Genomic DNA, 11689 nt, shown 5'->3' with positions numbered 1-11689 from the left:
TCTGCTGAGGGCTGAGCCCAAGCCCTGGCAGCAGCACAGCCCATGCCTTCTACTTGCCAGCGAGGGGGCAAAAACGCTTGGAAAGGCACAGAGGCGAGGGAGGTGCTGAGTGGGACCTATGCGAGGTGTCTCTCCAGGATGGAAAAAGCTGTGTTTTATCCTCCATCACATGCAAAGCGTTCAGATTTTGAAGGTTTCCTCTCTCAGTGGCAGCCCAAGGACAAAACAGGGTGGAACATCATCTTCCGACACAACCCCTACGCCAAGTCCTTCTGGCTGCAGCGGCCGGAAAGCCCATCCTCTTCACCAAGCTCTGTCTCAGGTGTCAAGAGGTAAAAATAAATGTTGGTCCACACTGCCTGCTGGTTCCACACTAATCAGAGCCCTCCGTTAGTTATTTAGCTTCGGGGAAATGTGCCACAAGAGTTCTGACACTTCAGACGTGCAAAGTAATTGCTGCGTTTACTTCCCGGCTAATTGGAAAGCCGAAATAAATTGTGGTGGGATGAGCAGTGGTGCCCGGGGTGGGTGGGGGATTGGGGCTGGGACCTTTCCTCCCTTGTGTGTGGCTTCACCCAGAGCCCAAGGGGTCTGCCACGGCTGGAAGGGCTGGGGTTGTCCCCCTGTGTGGTGGCATGGGCTGGGCACCTCACACATAGCCGTGGCCACCTCCATCCTCCCCTCCATGCAGCCCTACAAGCAGCAGGTCTCCGTGCATCACGCCTCCCCTTGCTTTCTGCACGCCCCTCTCCGAAATAAGTAGGTCTTGTCTGCAGGTTTGCAACCTGGGGAAAACAAACAAACACAGAGCAGCGCGGCTATATTTATCTGAAACTCAGAGGCTGTGCTTTGCAGGGAACTTTGATCACTTTGAATGCGAGACAACCTGGAAAAAAAAAATAGAGGGAAAAAAATTAAAAAGCAAGTTTTGGAAAAGGTAACAGCTGCAGCTTCCAAAATGAAGTCTCTTGTCTTGTCTCTCCTGGCCCTAGTACCAGCCATCCTAATCTAGGGGGCCGTTATCTCCTGGCTTTGTGCTGGGGCTGCTCAGAGGCTGAGGTTTCCAAAGCCTGGAGCCACGGGTGCTGGTGAACAGTGGGGCCCAGGACTGGGATGGCATTCAGCAGCAGCTGCCCTTGTCTTGTTCTACCTGTGATGGGAGAGGTCCATCCAAAGCAAAATGCAGCACTTGGGGTTTGGGTTTGTTTGCTTGTTTGTTTGTGTATACAAAGATTGTGGTTTTCTTGAATTTATCATGATTCAAATTAATGTCACGTCATTTTCTCTCCAATTCATTTACAAAAAAAAAAAAAAAAGGAAAAATAATTTTAAGTATCTGGCATGTGAAATGCAAGAGGATGGGATACAGGGATGTGGTTAATTCAGAACCTGGATGATTTTGTTTAGAGTGAAATATCTGATAAGTTACAAGCATGAAGTGGTACCTGTCTGAGCTGGGGAGTTTCAGCAAAGCCTCCCATGCTAAAATGCTTGCAAGGAGTGAAAGACGTGGGGGAAGCAGCTCCTTAAGTCCCCGCAGACCTTTTGCAATGCTCTCCCCATCCTATTTTGCTATTTTCTTTGCAATTCCTCAGTTTCTGCAAAACCTGTGGCAGGGAATTCAGTACCCATGCAGAAAACGCGCTCTGTTGTTCTGCCACCCTGCACTGTTCACATGCAGTGTGCTGGGACAAGGGCTGGGGCTGTACCCCGTACACCCACAGTGCCACTCGGAAATTGCTGCTGCTTCTGCCATACCCACATGCTATTCGGTATCGAAGCAGAGAGGTTAGACGTCCTGTGATACAAGGGGAATGTTTTCCCTTTTTCAGTTTTGCCCAGCAAACTCCCATCCTGCCCATCCTCACAAAGATAGCAAAATAAATCCATTTTACATATTAATTCAAACTCGCTCAATACCTCCTATTACATATTCACCCCCATCCGGAGCAGAGGGTTATCTTTCCTTTGCAGAAGCGATCAGGAAAATGTGGTGTGCGGTGTTTAGAGACGTCGTCGGGCACATCTGAATTCCTTTGCCCTTTCAGCTGGGTTTTCTAAACGGGAAATGGTTTTGCCGATGTATCTTTAATCCCTCGGCCTTGAGAATGGAAAATGAAATTGTCCTCTCTCCGATACTTGACATCAGCCTCCAAATCAAGGCTTTCTCATTGTGTGCAGAGAGGGGGAGTGCAGAGAGGATGCGTGTTACTTGAGTACTCAGAGACGGGATCTGTTTTTCAGAGAGAAACCCACTTCCACAAATTCGGTGGATTATTCTGGACTCTGCATTTTATTTTCCTTCTCTTTTTCCTCATTCTGTGTCTCCGTCTATAAAATGCCTCATTTTAGGGATGACTGATGTTAAGTCCCTAATGAGCTGGCTTCAGGGTCTGGATTTGCATTGCATATTTTGCAGATGTGATGCTGGAAGGAAGCTTGCTTGACCTTCCTTATGGTATCTTCTGACTCCCTTTCCCCCTGACCCTTGTGGGGGATGTGTAGGGCAGGGCCACCCCCCTATAACCAAGCTCTGGCTGTTTTCCTGCTTAGCTGCTCTTTCAGCTGATAGCCTAAAATGTCCCACAAAACTAATTTCCCTGCGCTTTTCCCAGCAAACACAACTCTAACCACTTTCTTGGCACATCATTTCCCAATGCAATTCTTCTGATTACCCTGGGCTGGTTGCCTTCTGACCTGTTCCCCCTCCTCAGCCACTTTTTTTCCTGTATAACAGCTGAATCCTGTGCATCCCCCCAGCCTGCGAATGGACTCAAGCAGCATCCCTCCCCGTGCAGAGAGCATTTTGGTCCCCAGGTGCCTGCGGGCAGCAACAGGGCTGTGGGATAAGCTGGGGCCGTGGCTGCTGCATCCAGCAGCGTGTTCATGGTCTGCTGCTGTTTTCCAGGGAAAGCTGGGGTTGCCATGACAATTGTGGGATGGTCGAGTGGTGCTTGCGTGGCCACAGCATCTGCAGACCTCTGGCACCAGTGCATTTATCCCGCCTGCCCCCGCGTAGCGGATGGGGGAAGCGGTGCAGAGGGGTGGGCAGCTGAGGGCCTGTTAAATGACCCCATTCCCCAAAGAAAATGGCTTTTCTGGGGAATGGGAGCTGAGGTCTGCTCTGTACCTTCACCTGCTCACTGGGGTCAGGCTGGCAGGAGGGCTGGTGGGTACAGGAGCCAGCAGAAACAGTGCAAACCACGGCCCGTTCACCAGCACCCCTGGGTGCCTGCGAGGATGCCAGCCTGAACTAGAGGCTTGTGGCACCGCTGCAAAAGAAACCTCTGTCTCCTGAGCCTCTGCCCGTGGGCTATTGGTTTAATTTGCAGTTGTGTTTGCACAGCTCCAGCATCAGCCCTGGGCACCACTCCACCTACAAATGGTGATGGAGACACCCACAGGACAAGGCATTTTGGGAGGTAATAATAATTGTGTCCTCCCCTTTTCTGCGGGGCATGCTTGGCCAAAGGGGAGGCTCCTCTGTCTGCAGCACCAGGCAGGATTTCGCCCCTTCCAAGAGCCACGCAACCCCAATTCGTCTTCACCATCTTGCTTGGTCTCCGCTGGCCCAAGAACGCCAGCCAGCAACACTTGCCTGCAACTTGTTTACAAAAATGCACGAGGCTGCTTCACTCGAGCAGCAGATGTTGTGCCAGGTGCTGCAGAAATAAAGCTTTAAAAGCAGATGATGACCCAAATTTAAATAGACCAAGCGGACCCAGAGACCCAAGAGAGAGGATTCCCAAGGTCACGCAGGAAGCCTCTGGCAGGCGTGAGGGCTGAACATAGATCTCCCGAGGCCCAGCCAACGCTGTGGTCTCAGGACTGTCTTCTCTTTTGTCTTCCAGTCCATTAAGAAGATCAGTTAATGAAATGGAATTAATAATGCCAGCTGCAGCACCAGCAGTGCTGTAAGGGAGATGAATTTAGCAGTACAGACTTAAAAGCACGGGCTTGAAGACAGGGGTAGGCTGCAAGCGGTGCACGAGCCTGCTCTGACGGGGGAATGCAGGAGGTCAGACAGAGTTCTGGGGTCTCAGCAGCTTTACTGATCATATGTTGAAGAAGGGACGAAGACGTAACAATTGCCTCCCCCAGAGGAGGGAGATGCCCAATTTTAAGGTTCCCAGCACTTGCAAAAAGAAGTCCCACTGGAAAGAAGCAAAAGACTTTTCTAGGTCAATGGCAGGAATAGAGCCTTCATTCTTAGGATCCTTCTGGTTCAAAAATAGCATTAAAGAGCTAAGAGAAACCATCCACTGCTGAAAAGCCAGGAGTAAATCACAGCTGATTCCTACATCTTAGACGTGCTGTCACCCGCATTAGTCAGCAAGCTCTGGTGACACTGCAGGGGAGCCAACATCCCTGGGATGGTTGGTGAAAAGGATCCGTTCCCATCAGTGGTTCAGAATCCAAAATGGAAAACTGCTTCTTAATAATAGACCCAAATCTCAGGGTTTCCCCCCACATGGCTCTTCCACTGGGATTCAAAGGAAGGCTGCCTCGCTCCCAGGCAGGGAAGCAAGTGCAAAATGTGTTTCACCTGATTTTTCTCATGTCTCTTTTGACTCGTGTCACAGGGCTGTTGCCTAATGCCTTCCGATAAGCTCAGACTTGGAGTAAAAATGGGCATGAGGAACAGTCGTGCTGAGCAGAGAGAGAAACAGAGGCAGCAGAGCAGAAGCTTAGCTACACACCTCAAAACACACTTCTTGTCCCTGCGAACCACCCAAATATTTCGACTGATGGTTTTAAAAATCCTGATAAACCCAGGCACTCCAAGATATCTCCAAAAAATAAAAAAATAAAAATTGCAGGGAAGCTGGAACATGATGTGATGTGCTGGGGCACGGCATTTCTTTTGTTGTGAGCATTCAGCTCTAGACATACATTTCAGCACTTTGAGACCATATTGTCTCTTTAACAGCTTATCGATTCCTTTGGTGGCCTAAAGAGCTGAGAAAATAAGTAATTCATCACTGTACAACATCTCCTAAGAGAAACATCAAAGCCCAGGGCAAGAGACACAAGGACAAAGCCGTCCACGTACCACCTAGACTGTGAGTGGTGATGGACCTGAAATAGCCGGCAGCATCTCCCAGCTCCTGACCTTTTCACCTGAGCTGCCTCTGAGCAATTCTGCAGCCCAGAAAATGTGTTGAGCACGAATGCGAGCAAGACAGCAGAGCCAGGATCTGGCCCATCCCTCCGCTATTGATGGCCTCCTCGCCAAAATGTGATCGCTGGCTGCCCTTGGCTTGGAGCACTCGGGCAAATATTCCCCATTGCTCTTTAGAGCTTTGAGGTATATTAATGGGACTTTTAAAATAGCATCCTCTGTATATTTGTTGCAAATCATCTAGGAAAAAAACAAACCGAAAAACAACAGAAATGTCCCTTAATGCTCTTGTTCCCCCAAGGGCTAAGCATTGGGATCTTCCAGCACCACACTGCAGCCCCAACACTGTCCCCAATGTGTCCCACAATGTGCTGACGTGGAGTGATGCAGAGCTCTGGTCTGAAAAGCATCGTCAGTCCAAAGTGTCTTCAAAGTCACGGCACTTTGAGCAGAACTGGTGACAATTTTAGCTCTATCTTTGAATTTCTTCTCGTAAAATATTCTTTGAAATCAGTGCTGATTTCCACCCCTGTCCTCCAGCAGGGTTGTTAAGGGGCAGCCCTGGAGGTTAAGGCTGTGTCTGATCCTTCTTGTGGTTGAACACGGTGAGTCCTGATGCTCTGAGCTCTTATGTTGATTCAACTATATAAAAAAAAAACATAAATACTGCTAACCCTGACCTCATCAAAGCTCACCATGGAAGTGAGAGGACCTCTGGAAAAGAGCGAGATAGGGCTGGTAGAGAACCAGTTTGGACACAGGGCTTGTCGTGTCCCCATGCCCGTGGCAGGGTGCCCGTGCCCCTGGCTGAGCTGCAGCCCCCACCCCATCCAGCACTCCCTGTTGGGGCCGGAGGGATGGAAATAAATGAGGCAGATGGCAGTCCTCTACTCATGAATTACTTGAGGTTTCTTTCAGTGCAGGGTTAGGAGGAGCTGAAAATACACAGATAATTAATTTTACTGAGTCCTTCCCCCTAACTTCATCATACGTGGATCGTTATCTCTAGCAGAGATACGTAACAGGCAAATACTGATGAGCCCACTTGGCTCGTGGCTGTGCCATCAACATTAAACTTCAGGTGACCTCACTAAAACATCTAAAGACCTTCAGTCATTCAGTAATGTCCTGCGGCAGGAGGAGGATTGCTGTAGACCATGCTCTGAAGGGAAGGAAGCTCCACTTAGTGCTTTTAATCCTGCTTCTGCTCATGATGACAGCAAACTTCTCCTCCAACACTGCATTTATCCAGTGGCTCGTGCCAAGAGCTCTGACCTGTGCACGTCTCGCCTTTTTTAGATCCAGGCAGGCTTGTTTGTGCCTTCCTCTCTGCTCAGTACAGATTTAGTCGATGGCCCTGGTTTAGCTCTACTGCAAGGAAATAGTTCTAGGAAATAGCTCCTCAGTCTCTTGATGGCCAACTGCTTAGTCCTAATTCTGGCTCGCTCCTTACCGAATGCATAATTTAAATTCTCATTATAGAGATGCATTTTTTATCAATTGCAATTTTAGCTCTGTTTCCAGCCACTGCTGACTGTGATCCTGTTAAACTTTGTGTGCAAGTCTAGGTAGACACACGTACGGCGTAATGCCAGGTGCTGCCTCTCTCCCTCGCTCAGCTCAGCACTGGAAGCTCCCCGGATGAGTTAGTGTGCACCACAAGATGTTCTGATCTCATTTCTATTTTCTAATTTGGTTCATCTCACAACACCGGTTGGGTCCTGGTTCTGACACAAGCGTGTTCTTCTCACTGTTGATAAAGCAGCAGGTTCTGGTGCCCATGAATTAAAATAGCCCTGGAAGTAGTGTGGGACAGGAACTACGTGGGCCAGGTCTGAAGAGACATTTTTCCAATGGGAAGCAGGAATTGAAGCAGGAAAACTATGGTAGGGTTCATTTTGGTAGCCTGGAGAATCACAGAATCATTCAGGTTGGAGAAGACCTCTAAGATGACCTGGTCCAGCCTTTAACCTAGCACTGACAAATCCACCACTGACCCATGCTACTGAGTTCTACATCTAAATGTTTCTTGAAGTCCTCCAGGGATGGTGACTCAACCACTTCCCTGGGCAGCCTGTTCTGCTGCCACACAGCCCTTTCTGTAAATAAATTTCTCCTAATATCCAACCTAAACCTCCTCTGGCACCATTTGAGGCCATTTCCCCTCATCTTATCACTTGGTGCTTTGGAGAAGAGTCCAATCCCCACCTCACTACAGAACCACAGCCTTCTTTAAGGTAACCTTCTTTGTAGGTAAGCCCTACAACCTCCTTTCAGGTAACTGTAAAGTACAACGAGGTCTCCCCTGAGCCTTTTTTCTCCAAGCTAAATAACCCCATCTCCCTCAGCCCTCCTCATAAGACTTGTTCTCCAGAACCTTCACCAGCTTCACAGCCCTTCCTTGGACAAGAAGGAGGTGGAGACCTAAGTCTGGGGCAAGGAAAATCTCTGCTGACAATGAGGGAAAGGAGGAATCACCACAAGACCAGGGTGTTAAAGGTACAAGGACCACTCGTCTGTGCAAAGGGAATTAATTAGTCTTTCATAGCTGGCTAAGAAATGCAGGTTACAGTGAGATTTTGTTTCTCCTTACTGCAGTGTTGCTGGTGGTCCATGCACAATAGCCATCAGTTTCATTGCACCATTCTTGGAGGTTTATTTGTGTTTCTTTTTTCAGGGACTCCAGGATTTAGGAGTTTCATATGCGTGGTTTTCATATACGTTACTTGTAAATGCCTTGTATTGTGGGTTGGTGCTGGGGACCTTGTTGCAGGGCAGAAAGCAACAATAGGGATGTTTTCTGCTTTTGTGAAGGCTCTAAACCAATCAGACCATGTTGGGAAATCATCCCTTGCCAAGTCCTTTCTTCCTTTTTTTAACTAAGCCAGGAAGCCTGCAAAATCAGGACTTGTAATAATGTTTGTAGATTGTTTAATCTTACTACATGCAATGACAATTGAAGCCAGTTCTGCACCAATTAGTTAATTATTTCTCTGTTAGGGGATTTAAGCTGAGCACAAGCCGTTCTGGGATTTCAGAGATGCTTTTGAAATGCAAGCAATAGCTGCTGCCCTCCATAAACCTAGCAGACCTCCCTAGGTAAAGGTTAAGATATAATTGTGGTGAATTGCTCCCTAAATTCGGGCTTTCTTCTGGGGGATGAGTTACCTGCAGGAGGGGTAAGTGACCCGGTAGTGCCATTTGGGGAGATCTCTGTTAACTTAAGTGTTAAAAATCTTCTAATTTCGGAGCCAAAAACACAGAGACGTTCAACCTCGGTTCCCCATGCTGCTTTGTATGGGACCCACTGTCTCTGTGTTGCTGTCCATTTCCTTATTAAAAGCATAAAGTCAATATAATATGGCTAAAATAAAAATATTTAATAAATTAGTAAAGCCTGCCAGAAATCTGAAAAGGCAAACAAGCTGGGTGAATATAAAGCATTTCTTTTCCCAGTTTTTGCTGAGTACCGTGTGGCCATGGCTTACCTGTGACACCCCTGTGAGGCTGCTTTTTAGTTTCCTGATGGGGAAACTGAGGCAGAGTCAGCATCTTCCGTGGGGCAGGAGTGCCAGGGCTGGTGTTAACATTCAGCCAGCAGTGTGCTGAATTACTGCAGAGAACTTTTTTCACAAATTGTCCCATAAACTTGCTGTCTCACCCCCTGAATCCTGATGTATGCAGCGTTTTGGGCAGCGTTTGCAGCCCACATGTCCCAGCCCAGGAGCAGGCTGCTGTGCGCAGCATCCCACCATGGCAGGGCTTGGTGCACGGGGTGTGGGTGCTCTGCTATTTCTTGCTGTTTCTGGAATAGTTTCTGGGGAAAAAAAAATAGTAAAATGGGGGTTGCTTTGATGGGATCGGGTCGCTTTGATGGGATCGGGTCCTGCTTTTGGTTTTCTCCTGCCTGCTCCAAGACCTCACCCAGCCAGGCAGGGGAGAGGGGGCACCAACACCTGGGGGTAGACAGGGAAATTTGGCCCTCCCCAAAAAAATGAAGAAAACACCAGATTTCATCACTCCCAAGAAATTTCTGGAACATGAATAGTCACAACCGTGCAGCCGTATAGGAAACGGTGCCCCCCCCACACCCCCCCCCGCCTCCACCCACCCCGAATTTGTTTTTATTTCTCTGCCGTCAGGTTGCCTTAACCATTTCGATGGCTCGGGAGGCTAAGCCGCCGAGCCAGCGCCAGCTTTTGATTTGAAAGGGGACCGCATCCCCTTTTTCAAAGGAGCCTGCTCCCTAGGGCAACCACATCACACCGCTGATTTGCTGCAGTGGAGACCGCAGCGCGTACAATATGCCCTCCCCCCTCCGCCTGTGCTGCTTACAGCATCAGTCCGGAGCCGAGCGGGGAGACGGGAGCGATACCCGCTAACCCAACCCATGCTGGGGAATGCCTGACTGCTAACAACGCAGTGCCTCCGACCGCAGCACCGGCCCTTCCCCAACCCTCCGAGATGCAAGCCAGCGCCGACTCCACCAAGATGGACTGTCTTTGGAGCAACTGGAAATGTCAGGGTATTATATCTGTTCGAGTGTTGCATGCTAGAAGGACTGCATGGCAGAGGAGGCAAAGGCAGGATCCATCCATTTTTTGCATTGTTCACCTGTGGGCCTGTGCATGCTGTTTTATCTCCCTCCCCGCGAAGCTTTTATTTGGGGGTAATTTAAGAAGGAAAGGACGAAAAAGCCCTTAATTGTGTCGTTTGAATGTATTTCTCCCATCTCCAGCTGTCTCGCCCTGAAAGCATCCAGGATACAGGACCTTCCTTCCCACCTCACAGCTCATTTCCCAAGCATCCACCCTTGCCTTTAGCGGTGTCATTCCTCACCCCGGAGTCTCTGGCAGGATTTTCAGACCTTTCGGGCTTTAGGAGAGCCGGGCGATGGTGAATTTGTGCCGGCTGGGGCTGGCGAGGGTTCGAGGTGGTTGCGTTGGGTGCCTCGGTGCCTCCTGCCCACGGACACACCCATGGCCAGGGCTTAGCCTAGCGTCGACACAAAGAAAACGCAGCCCCGGCGAGACGTGCGATAGCACCGCGGCATCGCCACCCGCCTCGTACTTTGCTGTAGAGTTGCTTTTTTTTTTTTAAAAAAAAAAAAAGCCTTTATTGTGCTTTCGAGCACTCCACTGAGCCCCCTTCATGGGTAAAAATATTGCGATGCTGTGGTCTGCTGCCGCGTAGGCGAGAGGAACAATAGCATCTCCCTTTTGGGTTTATTTTCTGCTTCTTTGGAGCGGGTCGGTGGCTGCGCTGGGTGGGGCTGGCTACCTTCCGGGGCGCCTCGGACAGCTTTTCAGCCATTTTTAGTCGGCTTCACACTTCCCAGCCAGCATCCAGCCTTTGTTTTGATAAAAGACAGTCTCTGTGACGCTGCTCGGTCGGCAGATTAGAGGGAGAAAAGCTAGCGGCTGATCCTGCCGGGCAGCCTGCTCTCTGCTTTGGGCAGGATTTGTTGGAATGTATTTTATAATTTTAAGGTGCGTGTTTACACTGAATAGATGGGATATGATGCTCACAGCAGGGTTCCTGGGAGAGATACTCTGTAGCATCATCCAGGATGCTTGCAGGCGTAGTTTCATAAAGGCAGCGACATGTAACCGAAGGCAGAAAACCTTCCTAAGGTGGTTTGGGGCGGGAGGAGGCAGGGGAAGACAGACATTCAGACCCTTGTCTCTAGGGATCGTGATATTTTTGCAGTCTTAATTTGGTTATGGTCTGAGGTGTTTTGTTTTTTTCAGGAAAACGAGTAGCAGGAAAGTAAACAGATGCACCTGTTAAATGCCAGCCTGCGGCAGCTCAGGCTTTCCATACCTTAATCAAGGGCCAGGGTTTTCTATAGGATTGTGTGATTCCTTAAGCTTATACAGGAGAGCCACAGCCAAACTTGGGAGCCTTTTCACATGAGATTCAAACGTGGACTTCCTTGTTAGGTGGGGTTCAGGTTTTTGTTTGTTTTGTTTCCAAAAAGGCTAAGTATTTTGCTGATCCTTCTAAAAATATTAATTTGCTGAGTCAGGTTATTGAACCACCTGTATTTAGAGGCAGACTGAATCTGTTCCTTTTTTAGCAGAAAAAAATATTTACTCACAAGGTTAAAAAGGGGAGGATGACAAAGGGTGTGCTGTTATTGTTTAATTAATAATTAATAATCAATAATAATAGTAGTCTTTCTCTCCTTCTGTGTTCTGTTGGAAATCAAGAGGCAGATTTGCTGGAAATTATATGACACAATCTGACCCATGCTGATTTAAAAAAAAAAAAGATCTGAAAAAAAAAACGCAGCTGAAATAAATCACTTGCCTCACTTCCACATCATTTGCATATCTTTCTTTTTCTTGGGTGGTGCTTTATGCTTTAAAAATGATCCTGCAGAATACACGAAATAGACAGAGTGTTATTTCTGCCACTGAAATTCTTTGATCAGTCCGAGATAAAATAGAAGAAATTTAAAATTCAGGGGAATGAAGACTAAAGGCTCGATGCACTGATTCTTTTAATATCTGTTATTCACGTACTCTCCGGCTCAACCTAGAATATCAGTTTCATGAAAATCTG

At 48.4% G+C, this 11689-nt stretch overlaps 1 protein-coding gene across 4 annotated transcripts in view; it reads left to right on the top strand.

The window, feature by feature from the left end:
- RTN1 (reticulon 1) overlaps positions 1-11689 on the top strand; it is a 98936-nt gene that overhangs the window by 73728 nt on the left and 13519 nt on the right. Inside the window, exon 1 of one of the 4 annotated variants that reach the window (XM_005029228.6) lies at positions 9274-9647. The exons of the other annotated variants lie outside the window; for them this stretch is intronic. Coding sequence (XP_005029285.1) covers positions 9587-9647 — 61 coding nt within the window. The 5' untranslated portion in view covers positions 9274-9586. Of the gene's footprint in view, positions 1-9273; positions 9648-11689 lie in introns of those variants that run through there. 4 annotated transcript variants of the gene reach the window in all.

This window comes from Anas platyrhynchos, chromosome 5 (genome assembly GCF_047663525.1).
Source record: "Anas platyrhynchos isolate ZD024472 breed Pekin duck chromosome 5, IASCAAS_PekinDuck_T2T, whole genome shotgun sequence".
NCBI lineage: Eukaryota > Metazoa > Chordata > Aves > Anseriformes > Anatidae > Anas > Anas platyrhynchos.
The sequence above is the reverse complement of the archived record's forward strand: the minus strand, read 5'-3'. Positions and strand labels throughout refer to the sequence as shown.